General features: G+C 29.5%; 2 protein-coding genes across 2 annotated transcripts in view; both read left to right on the top strand.

The window, feature by feature from the left end:
• Nucleotides 1–9,025, top strand: part of LOC120156038 — a 28,960-nt gene extending 19,935 nt beyond the window's left edge. Inside the window, exons 5-8 of the mRNA XM_039167457.1 lie at nucleotides 6,989–7,205; nucleotides 7,603–7,690; nucleotides 8,533–8,599; nucleotides 8,840–9,025. Coding sequence (XP_039023388.1) covers nucleotides 6,989–7,205; nucleotides 7,603–7,690; nucleotides 8,533–8,599; nucleotides 8,840–8,893 — 426 coding nt within the window. The 3' untranslated portion in view covers nucleotides 8,894–9,025. The remainder of the gene's footprint in view (nucleotides 1–6,988; nucleotides 7,206–7,602; nucleotides 7,691–8,532; nucleotides 8,600–8,839) is intronic.
• Nucleotides 9,026–9,583: 558 nt separating this feature from the next.
• LOC120156152 (vacuolar protein sorting-associated protein 24 homolog 1-like) lies at nucleotides 9,584–12,924 on the top strand. Its single transcript, XM_039167560.1, has 6 exons — nucleotides 9,584–9,853; nucleotides 10,045–10,121; nucleotides 10,834–10,936; nucleotides 11,384–11,505; nucleotides 12,343–12,537; nucleotides 12,619–12,924. Exons 1-6 carry the CDS (start codon nucleotides 9,742–9,744, stop codon nucleotides 12,697–12,699), a joined length of 690 nt encoding a protein of 229 aa, XP_039023491.1. The 5' UTR covers nucleotides 9,584–9,741; the 3' UTR covers nucleotides 12,700–12,924.
• Nucleotides 12,925–13,587: the final 663 nt, after the last annotated feature.

The following is a 13,587-nucleotide window of genomic DNA, read 5'->3' as shown; positions in this document are numbered from 1 at the left end:
TGGATTAGAAGTGCCATACAAGATGTTATAAGAGCCATGGGTTGGCTAACTATTGGGATAAATTTGCTCCTTAAACCCTCAAAATGGGTGCTGATTCTCTTCTACTTCATCACAAGTTTTTGAGTTGTGAGTTCAATTTTGGGCTTGCTACGGATTAAGCATTTTGATCGATTCTATTAGTTAGGAGGATCGATCCATACTCATCTCACTTATGTTGATGTATAACGGGTGAAGTAGTGGTTTGAGCCGACTTAGACGGTAGACGTTAACTTGGGATGAACGGTTTACTCTTTTTGATTCGGGAGTCATCGGTAAGGACGGGTGTAACTTCCGATACACAACCTAAACATTACGATCAAATAATAGATGTCACAACTGTTATCGGAACGACTTGAAAATAATATATAAATTGTACATATTAAAATAAACATAAATTATAAGTGAAAACCTACAAGATCCAAAATATGTAAATATCATAAATATCAACCTTTATAAATCATCTGTATTCATTATTGTTATCATGAAGCATCATCATCTCTTACCAACAAAACACCTTAACATATCACTTTTATCGTTGTACATTAATATATCATCATATCGCTAACATATCATATATATCACTGCATATCGATATAGCATCATATCCCTAACTTATCACCTTTGTCGACGCACATCAATGTATCATTATGTCTCTAACATATCATCCTTACATATCCCTAACATATCATCTTTGTCGACGCACATCAATGTATCATTATGTCTCTAACATATCATCCTTATTACCGCACACTAATATATGTTCATATCCCTAACATATCATCATTACTATCAGAGAAGATGTATGATCAACATATGTTTTCATTGTAACATACCTTGACATACATACCGTTGACTCTGGTTGATCGACCCAAGGACCCTAATAATGACATAAATTGAATAGACTCGAGACCTAAACTCAATATTAAAAATAATAGAATATGAATGACACAAAATAATTTATTTAAAACTATCATGTATCTTAGATTTGTTTTATATATTTTATACTGAGAATTTAATTTTCACCTATGAAATCTTAAAAATTTGTTCATTCTTAAAATATTAAAAATTTTCGTTGTAACATAAAATCATGTGTCCGATTAACGTGTATGTCACTACTTTGTGTTGTGCCTTTTCATTCTCCATCGTAACAGGGAACATTATTGATCCCTTCCCTTCAACCGACTGATTTGAGAACCCATATATAAGCCTAGTACTATCCCTCTTTTATAAAGATGATGATCGAGGAGACCTATACATCCCCCGTTAACGTGGAAGGCTTTATAAAAGGTCGGCCAAGGTCTATTTTGTCTTCCATTAAGATAATTCTCGGGACGTTTGGATCAAGGAAAATATCATTATTAAATATAATAATCTTTTTTGAAATCACATATCCACTTTTGGTTAAAAAGCATTCCCATTAAAAGATAATGAAATATTATTTACGGTGTTTTTTTATTTTACGTTTCTGGGAATCTCATTCGCCCTTTTCTTAGGTATTAAACAATTTCTTCTCCTTTAAACAATAATACCCTTGAATAATATAATTATTTTAAAACGATCATTCCTTTTGTATATAATTATTTGAGTATAAATCTATTTTATCTATTTTTTAATGGTTAATAGTTTTTTAACACTTATTATAAAATAATATGATACATGTACAATAAAAAGTAAAATAAAAATATATCAATTTTTTATTTTAATTAGTTTTACGTTTGTGCTTGATTTAAATTTTATTTTTTTGAATATATTTTATTACATGTATTATTTAGGATTAATTTTCCTAAAAGATTTTCATACTATATTTTTTTATTAATTTGTCATATAATTTGATATGATATTTTTTCATACAACTTATACATGTAGCATAAATAAAAAAAAGTGTAGTAATTAATTTATACTTACACAGGTGTAAGTATGTACATCTCTCAATATTTTAGTACCTAAAAATAAAATACATAATTAGAGTTAACTACATGGTTGATCACTTATGTTTGTGTTTTGTCCACTTTTCCTCACTGATTAAAAAAAACATAATATATAGTCATATTCCTTTTTATTTAATCAAGATGCAGTCATTACTAGTTAACTATAATTTTTTTGATATAATCACACATTTTGTCCCTGTTATTTTTATAGTCTCTCAATTTAGTCATACTTTTAATGAAATTAAAATAAATTTAATCTTCCAATAGAATGATACCAGATGTCACTGGTACCACATGCCGCAATTTGGTTGGAGGACTAGCTTTTTAAAATATTTGTGGAAAATAAATATATTAAATTAAAATAAAGTTAGTCATCCAACCAAATGGTGATACGTGGCACCAGTGACATATGGTATCATTCGATTGAATGATTAAATTTATTTTAATTTATTAAAAATATGAATAAATTGAGATAATATATAAATAACATGGACCAAATGTGTGATTATAACAAAATATCACTTCACGTTATATGTTAACTGTTAACGACAATTAACTAGTGATGACCACATCTTAACTAAATAAAAAAGAAAATGAAATATATTATGTTTTTTTTAAATGAGTAATTAAATAATAACATATAGGTATTGTACTTTGACATGTAATCCATGGGTCCCTATTGTCATCATATAATTCCTTCTTTAATTTAAAAAGTAAACAACGTATTTAATACCTAAATTATAAGTTTTTGTCTGCTTTAATACCTAAAATTTTAATTTTTTTTTAAATTCATACTTAACGTTTAGTTTACATTTCATTTTAGTATATCGCCATTAAAAACTTAACGCGTTTAGTACATAAACTATCAGTTTTGGTCTGTTTTAATACCCGAACTTTCAATTTTTTTTCAAAATTTAATGTTAAATTTTGAACGGGGATACTAATATGAAATAAAAGCTAAAGTTTTTAACGTATGAGTACTAAAATGAAACAAAAACTAAACTTTAGGTATAATTTTGAATAATTAAAAGTTTAGATACTAAAATGGATCAAAATCAATAGTTTGTATACTAAACACATAATTTAACCTAATCTAAAATTGGTAGGTATGTTGCAGCTAATAAATGATAGGTTAAAAGGCTTCTTTCTTGAGAGATCAAATTGGCAGATTAGTCTTCAACTCATTCAATTCTTTCATTATCATTTCAATATTTTCTGTCACATACTTTCTTCACAAGTTTATGGGTTGACATGTGACATTGATTAAAAAATATTTTAGATATTTAAATAAAAGAATTGTATATTTTAAGTATATATTTTGACTAAAAAATATTTTAAATATTTAAATAAAAAATAAGCTATACTTAAATACTTTGACTAAAAAAATATTTTAGATCTCTAAATAAAAAGCTAATATGTTTTAAGTAGGATGGACACTGAATTTTAGGGTCCGTTTGTTCCACTGAAAATATTTTAGAAAAATATTTTTCGTAAAATAAATAACATTTTCCGAAAAATGTTTTACGGTGTGTGGAAGAGGTTATGTAAACCATTTTCCACTAGTGATGAATTTTTTAGAATTTAACAAATATTAAATAAAATAAATAATATTTTTTATCATAAAAACTATAATATTATTTTTTTAAAATATTAATTAATTAATTAATTATTAAAATATTATTTCTATAGTTTTATTAATAAAAATATTAAGATTAGTACATTCTATTGAAATAAAAATATTATAAATTATATTAATTATTTATTAACATAATAATATTGTAGATTAATTAATATATTTTAAATGTTTTATTAAAATATTAAATACATAAATAATATTATTCATTATTAATAATTTAATAATATTATTTCTATAAAATTAATAGATAATATAAATTATATTAATATTTTATTATATTATCAAAATAAAATATAATATCTTATATTATTATAATATAATTGAATATATTATTATAATATTAAAAAATGTTATATTATTATAAATATTATAAATATTTTAATAATTAATATTTTGATTAAAATGATATGTAAACATTATATTAATATTAAATTCATAAAATAAAATTATTTGAAGTATTTATTCTTTGAAGTGAAAAGTTCGGAAAATGACTTATAGAAAATCAGACCGTAAGTCATTTTTCAAAAAATGTAAAGGAAATTCTGTTGACCAAGAAAATGTTTTACGTTGACCAACCAATTTTCCTCCAACCAAACATTAGAAAATGAGGAAAACGTTTTCCAGAAAAGATTTTACGTGAAACAAACATACCCTTATATATATTTTAAATATTTTGTTTAAAATCTAAATTAATATTTAATATCTATAATAATAATTAGATCAATGAAAAAAATTATTGATACTATATAATAATTTAAAAATTCAATTACAATATTTTTGGAGATAAATTAATGTTATGAATCATAATATATATATATATATATATATATATATATATATATATATATATATATATATATATGGGTTAAGATCCACTTACACTATATAAAACTAGTAAATTTTACATTAATTTATAACCATTAGATTTAAGGGTAAATAACACAAATGGTCCCCCAACTATAGGATATTACTTTATTAAGTCACTCGACTACTAAAAGTTACAAAATGGTCAATCGACTATTTATTATATTTCAAACTAGTCCTTTTTTTGTTAAAAATGGACAGTTGTTTAAGCTAGACGTCAATATAATGACTGGAATATGATAGTCGTTTGAGATTTTGGGATCAAATTTATCATATCACAACCAACAAGTTAGCGTTCAACTCAAAATATCGTCCATTTTTTATCGGAAAAGGACGAGTTTGTAACATAATGAATAGTCAGGTGACCATTTTGTAACTTTTAATAGTCGAGGGACTCAACAAAACAACACTCCATAGTTGAATGATCATTTTGTAACTTTTAATAGTCGAGAGACTTAATAAAGTAATATTATATAGTCAGGGGAGCATTTACGTTCTTTACCCTAGATTCAAATATATAAATAACTTAAATTTAAGTAAAATTTATAAACCATAAATAAATATTTCTTTAACTCACAATAAAATAATATATTTGTTCTTTTTAGATTTAAGGTTTTTGGTTTATGATTTGAGGTTGAGGGCTTAGGATTTGGAATTTTGGGGTTTGAGATTTGAGATTAAGGTAAAAAAACATATATTAATTTAATGTGTGTTAAAAGATATTTATTTATGACTTAATTTTAATTAAATCTAAATCATTTTTTATTTAAATCTAATGACTATAAATTAATATAAAATTTATTAATTTTAAATAGTGTAGGTGGATCATATATATATATTAATGGATGGATAGTTGAAAACGAGGATTGGAATTTATTCGAAATCCAAATTTATCGAGTTATTTTAAAAAAAAATGGATTCAAGTTTGGTTAGGTCGATTTTTTTTTAAGAATATGAGTTTAGGATGAAAATTTTTAATTAGAGATAATATTATAGTTATATCTTTATGTTTTTAAAAGTAATTGTAATAATATTTGTCTCTATATTATTTTTAAAATTAGATTATTATTTTATCTAATATATATATATATTTAAGTTAAATCGAATCAAATAAAAATTTTATTCGTAAAATTTAAATCAAATTTTAAATGGAATAGAATTCTTCTAAACTCTAACCACATTATATATGGAAAAAAAATTAATTGAATTTGGATGGATTAAAAATCCCACCTAATTCGACCCATAACCATCATAATTGAAAAGATTAGAAGTGTTTCACTTCACTTGCATACAAAGTCTATCAATTATAAAATTCCAAATCTCATCCACGTCGGCTTAGGCAAAGACATTCACACACAAAAATGTAATGAGAACCAAAGCTAAAAACCCATCAATAAGCGAACAAAACAAGGAAGCTTGCTGAATGATTTCCTTCGTTTTTTAGTTTTTAAATCTCTTCCCATAAACCATCTCCAAAATCCCACCTTTAGCATCCTCAAAGGTATGTTTCTTTTGTTGTTTTATATTGTTTAGATGGGTTGATTCTGAAAGTGGGGTTTTTTTATATACTTTTTCATGGCCAAATGCTTTGTTGATTTTTTTTTCCTTCTAAAGTCTGGGTTTTTGGTGTTTTCTTATGAATCTTTTGTCTATGTGGTTTGTTTGATTTGTTCACATTGTTGTTCTTGTATGATAGGGTTTATTATTCTAGCTTTTTCTTAAGTTGAAAAGCTATGAATTTGGAATTTATTTCTTTCACTATGTGTATATATAGTCAAGATTGTTAAAAAAAATGTACTATTTTGAAACTCTATTTGTCTTGAACAAGACGATATTCTTTAGGTTTTTGCTCTGCTTGAGGACAAATTCATGGGAAAGTTTTGAGGAATCTGGTGGAGTTTTGTTGTGTTCTTCAGACCGAGAATTTGAGTGAAATTGGGGACTTGTTTTAGATGTCATTGTTTGTTTTTCATGTAGACAAATCAAGATCTTGATTAGTTTTAATGGACGTGCTATCCTTCTAGACTTTCTCAAAAAAATTTGCACATGCGTAAATATTCTTCGATGAATTCCATATTTTCGGTTTATGCTCTTGTTTCATGTCCATAAGGATATGATTATGTTGGATTGAACCGAATAAGCACCAGGGGAAGAGGGTCGTTGATATAGAACCGAGCTATGATTTTTGATAAATGCGTGTTAATTTCCAAAGATGTTTTAGAATCCGAGCTATATGAAAAGTTAAAATCAAGATGAAAAATCTTGTGATAAGGTGTTAGATGTATATGTGAAGCAAAAACAGATTGTGGTGCGATATATGGTTATGCATTCTATAGCATGTAATATTACCAAGCTCAGTCGATGGAGTCATATTGTTGTAAACCGTCAATATTCGGACTGAAAATATCTTCTTTTTCCTTTCTATTTGATGTCAATATTTGATGTTCTTGTTTATTCATGGCAGTGGACTTGAAGCCCCACCAACTTCTTTGGATAAATTTAACTTTTGAGGGAACGTAAGAGGAGCACTGTTGGTGAGTATTTCATTGTTTTGGCAAGTGTTGGTGAGTATTTCAATTTTATGAAAAGGGAATGGTCGTTTGGTTCGGAGATGATGGAGTTCAATACTGGATATTCCCGTTCGAATGAGAAACATCCATCGGATTGTCGAAAATCCGCTGATAAAGGGGAAAGGCCTGTGGAAAAAGATGCAAGTGCTTCTGCATTTGTAAATCATGGTTAGTACTCTTGCTTTAGATGGGTTATAGTGTTTGATTATCGGTATTTTCCCAGTTTTTGCATTGACATTAAGAAATTTCTCAAAGATTATCAATGCCACCATGTCTTCCATTTTAGCTGTAAGATAAGACATGACTTTACATGGTTTTGTACAAGACTTTCCCACTCATTCTCTTGATGTACCCTCCATTTGGACTAACATGTCGAACACGAGTACATATCCAGCACGTATATGCTCTATTTTTTTTAAAATCGCTATGTATTTAGAGGGTCAAAAAGAGTTACCATTCAAAAAGAAATGCAGAATTAGAACTATTTTTTTTGTTTCAACGGAGCTTATATTCATGTTTAGACTTTTGAGCATGTAGTTATAATCAAATTGAATCTATCATGTAGCTGCAATCGCTTGGCACGAGAACAGAAAAAGGTGGACTGGGGATAAATCGCAACAATCACAAAAGATTAGCAAGGATCAAGTTATAAGGTATAGCGTTTGCTACTTCCGTTTGTGCAATGGCTGTTTGGTATCGCTCTACTGTATACTATTACGGTTGTGGGGAGATAGAATTAGACACAATATATGCATTCGGGAACAGCCTAGTTGAAATCCGTGTAACCCACACTTGGTGGTGAGTGTTTGACATATACATGTCTAGGAAAAGTACGCTCTTTCGATTTTTTTTTCTTCTGAATTTTCCATTTTTTTGGAGGATCATATCCGCATATTTGCATTTGATGATCTCGATTTCTTTAAACGAGAAATGTAACAAAATTGCATTTGATGGAAAATGGCAAGGGAGAACCAAAATGTTGGTGCTAATAAACATCTGGCTTGCCATCTTTTTCGTCTTCAAGATGTGCGGTTAAAAAGTCTGAGCTGAAGTTGCTATTCCGGTCTGGCCTACGTGGTATAAATCTGGGTTCGCTGAAACAAATCAATGCTTTTCATGTTTTCTATTAAGTGACTGTTCAAACTTCATTGCGAATGAAACTTTTGCAAACCCTGCGAACTACTAGCAACGAGAGATGATGCCTCCTATGGTGGCGCATGTTGTTTATTGTGTGCCATATTTTTCGGAAGGTGACCGGTAACCGATCCGATTTTCTGTCTGAAAAAGGGCTATTGATGGTGTTTATATTTACTCATTCTCAAACTCCATATACGTTGCAGCATAGAAATTAGAAATAGCTGTTATTGTGAGCAACATTTACGAATAAACAAAGAATATCTCCTCCCTTGCTTGATGTGTAAATTTTACTAGTTTAAAATTTCCGTATAGTTGCTCGAATACGTTGGATTATAACTGCGAATACTTTATGTTGCAGCTGGTCCACAACATACGAAGAGCTTCTCTTAACTAACGAGCCATTTTCCCAGCCAATTCCTTTACCGGTAAGTTTCCCGAACTGGACATCAAGAACAAGTAGTTGTCTTTATCGAATCAATCATCAAAGAATACATTAAAATGCTTAGTGGTCGTTTACGATTCTACTCCCTTGTCTTAGTTCCTTATTTTATACGAAAAGATAGAAAGGGTTCGATCCAGCTGCCTCTACTGCAGCCATAGGAATATTATCAGTCCATCACAAACACCATTGACAACTATTAACTGCAATGTATCTGATTGTGCAGGAAATGGTAGATTTTCTCGTTGATATTTGGCACGATGATGAGCTATTCGATTAGATGTCTGATGATGGACGATGATGAAGTATCGACATGGGAGACTGTTAGATGATTAGAGGAGTTCTTCTGTAATATTTTTTTGGGCATGGAAAACCTTTTTTTAGTTCGATTAAATGAATTTTAAAAACTTTTTTATTATTTATAAATATGATAAAATTAATTATTAATTTCAATTTGTGTCGGCACAGTGCTAAAAAGTCAACAAAACTGCATTAAAAATGAAGGATAAATTACATTTTTTTGTACCCAAACTATCATTTTTGATTAGTTTTAATATTTAAATTTCATTTTTTTTCAAAACCATACCTAAAGTTTAATTTTTGTTTCATTTTAGTTTCATGTTCAAAATTTAATATTAAGTTTTGAAAAAAAATGAAAGTTTAAGTACTAAAATGAATCAAAACTGATATTTTATGTACTAAACATGTTAAGCTTTTAATATAGGTATGGTTTTGAAAATATTAAAAGTTTAGGTATTAAAACGGATCAAAACTAATAGTTTAGATATTAGATTTATAGTTTACTAAAAAATAAGGGTAAAGGCGGAAAGAAATCTAACGCGGTTCGTAGAAACGACGTCGTGTTGCTGAGTGGAAACTGTATCAATCTCGTATTTATTTTCCCGGAAAATATTAAAAGAAAAGAGAAAAGTAAAAGATCCCGATTCCGAAACCAAACACGGGAATGGAAAATTAAAAGGACAAAATAACAAAACGAAAAACAAAGCTTTGATTCTAAGCCATTTTCCTTCCTCCATCATAGAGAAAAAAAAAACTAAACACCCAAGCTTTCCCAGCAAAAATTTCTCATCTTTTTTGAAAAAAAAGCGACTAATTTAGGATCAAAAGATGGATAAATTCAAGAATATGTTGAAACCGAAGCCGAATCCACAACAATTACTAAGAGATTGGCAAAGAAAACTTCGTCAAGAGTGCCGTAACATTGAACGCCAAATCAGAGGCATGATATTTTCATTTTCCACCCTTAATTGTTTGTCAAAATTTCGATGGTTAGTTTTTGCTTGTAATTTTGGGTTTTCAGTTAACGGGTATTTGAGATTTAAGGTTTGAAATAATGGGTTTTTTTGTGGTATTGTTCTGAGTTTTATGAAAAGAAAATTGATGAGATTTTTATTTGGTTTTTGTTTTTAGATATTCAGAGAGAGGAGAAAGGTGTACAGAAAGCAATCAAAGAAGCTGCTAGGAGAAATGACATGGGTTCTGCTAAGGTAAAATTTCTTTTATTTTTCCCTTTAATGGAACTTTAGCTAAATAGATTCACCATGTCATAGTTGTTGAAGAATTCAACTTTCGTTTTTATTTCTTATTTGGAATGGTGTGGTCGAACTTAATAAAAATTTTAGGGACAAACATATAAAATTTTAGGGGGTATCAATAGAAAATGCAAAGAAAATACTTAAATTATGTGAGAATTTGAAACTTTCAGAGTTCGATTGTCCCGCCGTCCCCTCTCGATCCATCCCTGATGTTGTCACCTTTAAGAGTGGCATTCAACAATAGGGACTCAAACCTCCATTTTGTAAAATTTAAGCCAACCTATTGGTTCATGTGGCCGCCCGTAAGCATGGCATCTTGTAAACTTAAGCACATTGTAAAGGACGTAGGTCCTAATATGGTTTTAGAGTAATTTTGTGCTTTAGATTGCTGAAGCTGATTGAAGTTGGTGGTTATTTAGACAAATGATTGATCATGCATGAAAAGGATGCTGCTCTATTATTGTAAATCTAGCTGATCTTCGGTATTCATTCGATAAGTTCTCTAGTAGATCTTAGGATCTGGAGTTATAACACTTCGCTAGTTCCTTGGCAAACTGAAAACAGAAAATAAGATGTTGGTTGTGCCTTACAGCCTTAGTGGGTGTGTTAAGTATGTGAAAATTTATCTTTTTCACCTTGTTACCGATGAGTCATTTCTTTTCAGGCACTTGCAAAAGAAATTGTAATGTCGAGAAAAACTGTGAACCGTCTATACGAGAATAAAGCTCAGCTCAATTCAATATCAATGCACCTTGGAGAAAGTGTTGGTATGACAACTTATGCATCTGAAATCTATACATTGTGATTATTCCAATTAATGTTATTATGTCCCTTTACTTTGAAAAAAAAAAGGAATTATTTTGAACATAGGTCGAGAGTACTTTTGGAACATGCTTGTTTCCGTGAACATATCGACTCTGTTGCTTGGACTCTTCATTTTTCTCAAAGTGTCCATGTTCAACACTTGTCTGGCACATGGATACAAGGATTTAACCTCCAAGGATCCTCCAAGTATATGGACGAACTTAGAAAAATTTAACCATACCTTTGTGGGATACATACCCGTGTCTGACACCACGACTGAGTCCAAGTAACATATCATATCAATACTAGTAGTAATTTACTGTAATCTGACATACCTAAACTAAACATGGATTTTTCTCTATAAGAACTGCTTTTCTTTCTAAATGTTCTCTTGCTGGAATGTGTTGAAGCTATTGCTCGAACCGTTGGCCATTTGTCAAAGAGTTCTGAAGTCATGAAACTTGTAAACAACCTCATGAAAGCTCCACAAATGGCTGCCACAATGCAAGAGTTTAGCAAAGAAATGACCAAGGTAAATTCCAAGCTCGTAATTTCGTTGCATTTATGCTCCAGTTTTTGTTTCATAATATTTATGATCTTCGTCGGCAATACTGTTTCAGCAGTTCCTAATGTGTGTTTTCTCGACATTAGAATTGACCATAACATACTAAGAACACTTAATATTTTACTATTGTTGTTTGGAATCGTTATGATGTTTCAAGATTGGTTCTTTATTGATGCTTTTCAGCCCAAAGTTGCACAGAAGTAAACTTGGTCAAGAAACTCATTGTAGGATATGTCCAAATCCAATTAAAGTCTCAACCCGATTAATGCAACTTTTGGAATTGGATTTTTCTGTCAGGGGTACGGAGAGATGTCGTTTTAAAGATCTTCCGAAAAGCTTAAAAAGGAAAAGAACATTCCCTGTTTTATATTCGAGTTTGATTAATATAGATTGTTGTTCGGAATCGTTATGCTGTTTCAAGATTGGTTCTTTATTGATGCTTTTCAGCCCAAAGTTGCACAGAAGTAAACTTGGTCAAGAAACTCATTGTAGGATATGTCCAAATCGAATTTAAGTCTCAACTCGATTAATGCAACTTTTGGAATTAGATTTTTCTGTCAGGGGTACAGAGAGATGTCGTTTTAAGGATCTTCCGAAAAGCTTAAAAAAGAAAAGAACATTCCCTGTTGTATATTCGAGTTTGAGTAATATAGATTGAAAGAATCGAACTGATCTACTACTTAGGAACATATTTTGAAAAGCATCTGCATGCTCCACATATCTTTTGAGTTTTGTATTTCTTGTTTCAAGATTAATGCCTCTATTCAACCATTTTCAGCTCACCTGTCAGGAATTGGTTTGTAGGCAGGGATTATCGAAGAAATAGTAAATGATTCCCTTGACTCGGCTTTGGATTCGGAAGATATTGAAGAAGAGACCGAAGAAGAAGTTGACAAGGTTCTTTCGGAAATAGCCGGTGAAACTGCAGCGCAGCTTCCTGAAGCTGTTCGGAAGGAAAGAGTGAGGGTACCTACCCAAAAAGAAAGCACTTCCCATGAGGTTTGGAAAATTTTTTAACCTCTCTCTTTCACTTGTCGTTGCAAAAAGCTCAAGGATCTAAATCACTAATGAATTTTACAGGAAGAAGCCATAGCAGAGGGTGCCGACGATGAGAAAGAGTTAGAAGAGATTAGGGCACGACTCACCCGAGTTCGATCGTAAAAGCATTTTATTTCCATCGTCTCCATTGAATGGTGGGTTCAAAACACAACAGATGAGCTTTTTATATATTCATTTTGATAGCTTAAATTGTTTAAAATCCTTTAGAAGAACATTATGCGGTTAAGCATGTTTGAATCCATGTCTTTCAAATTGCTATATTGTTATAACAGTGACGGTGTTAATCGAGTTAAAATTATAAGGAGTATTATTAGATTTTCGATGTAAGATTATTGTGTTTGGTTCAATATCACATTATAGGTAAGGTGCAGGATCTTATACAAGGTATAATCTCATAAGAACTTGTTTCTTAATCTGTGAAATTAAACTAAAACATCCAATTAATACAAGTTTAAAGGCATTTATATAAACACTTGAAAACATCTATAATTAACTAATGTGAAATATCATTATTTTGAAGTTCGTAATTATTTCTTCCAACAATATTATTTTGATTTTAATTCTTTTAAGTATTTCAGTTCCGAGATAAAATATCCTCTGATTAGATAAAAACCGTTACTTGATTAATGACAAGTCTTTTGTGTTCAAAATAATGGATTAATCATAATTTGACCGAATGTTTAACTCACGAAGAAAATTTGAGTTGTAATGATAATATTTTTTATTAATTTTAGATAATTATAATGTAATATATGTTCAAAATTTGAGTTGTAATGATAATATTTTTTTATTAATTTGAGATAATTATAATGTAATATATGTTCAAAATATTTTTAAATATTTGATAATAAACGTTCGTATATTCTTATAAATATTATGTTCGAATCTAAAATTTCTAAAAATAACATCCATTTAATTAACCACTAAAATGACTTTGTTGGTGCTACGATAACAGTTAACCCCAAGTAAAGCTAGTGTTGCTTGCAGTTA

Source organism: Hibiscus syriacus, unplaced genomic scaffold (assembly GCF_006381635.1).
Source record: "Hibiscus syriacus cultivar Baekdansim isolate YM2019G1 unplaced genomic scaffold, ASM638163v2 tig00111213_pilon, whole genome shotgun sequence".
NCBI classification, from domain to species: Eukaryota; Viridiplantae; Streptophyta; class Magnoliopsida; order Malvales; family Malvaceae; genus Hibiscus; species Hibiscus syriacus.
This window is presented reverse-complemented; position numbering and strand designations above follow the sequence as displayed.

Coding starts and splice junctions, on each gene's coding strand:
- LOC120156152 (XM_039167560.1), top strand. CDS start 9,742: ATGGATAAATTCAAGAATATGTTGAAACCGAAGCCGAATCCACAACAA. Junction 9,854..10,044: donor CATTGAACGCCAAATCAGAG/GCATGATATTTT, acceptor TTTTGTTTTTAG/ATATTCAGAGAGAGGAGAAA. Junction 10,122..10,833: donor ATGACATGGGTTCTGCTAAG/GTAAAATTTCTT, acceptor ATTTCTTTTCAG/GCACTTGCAAAAGAAATTGT.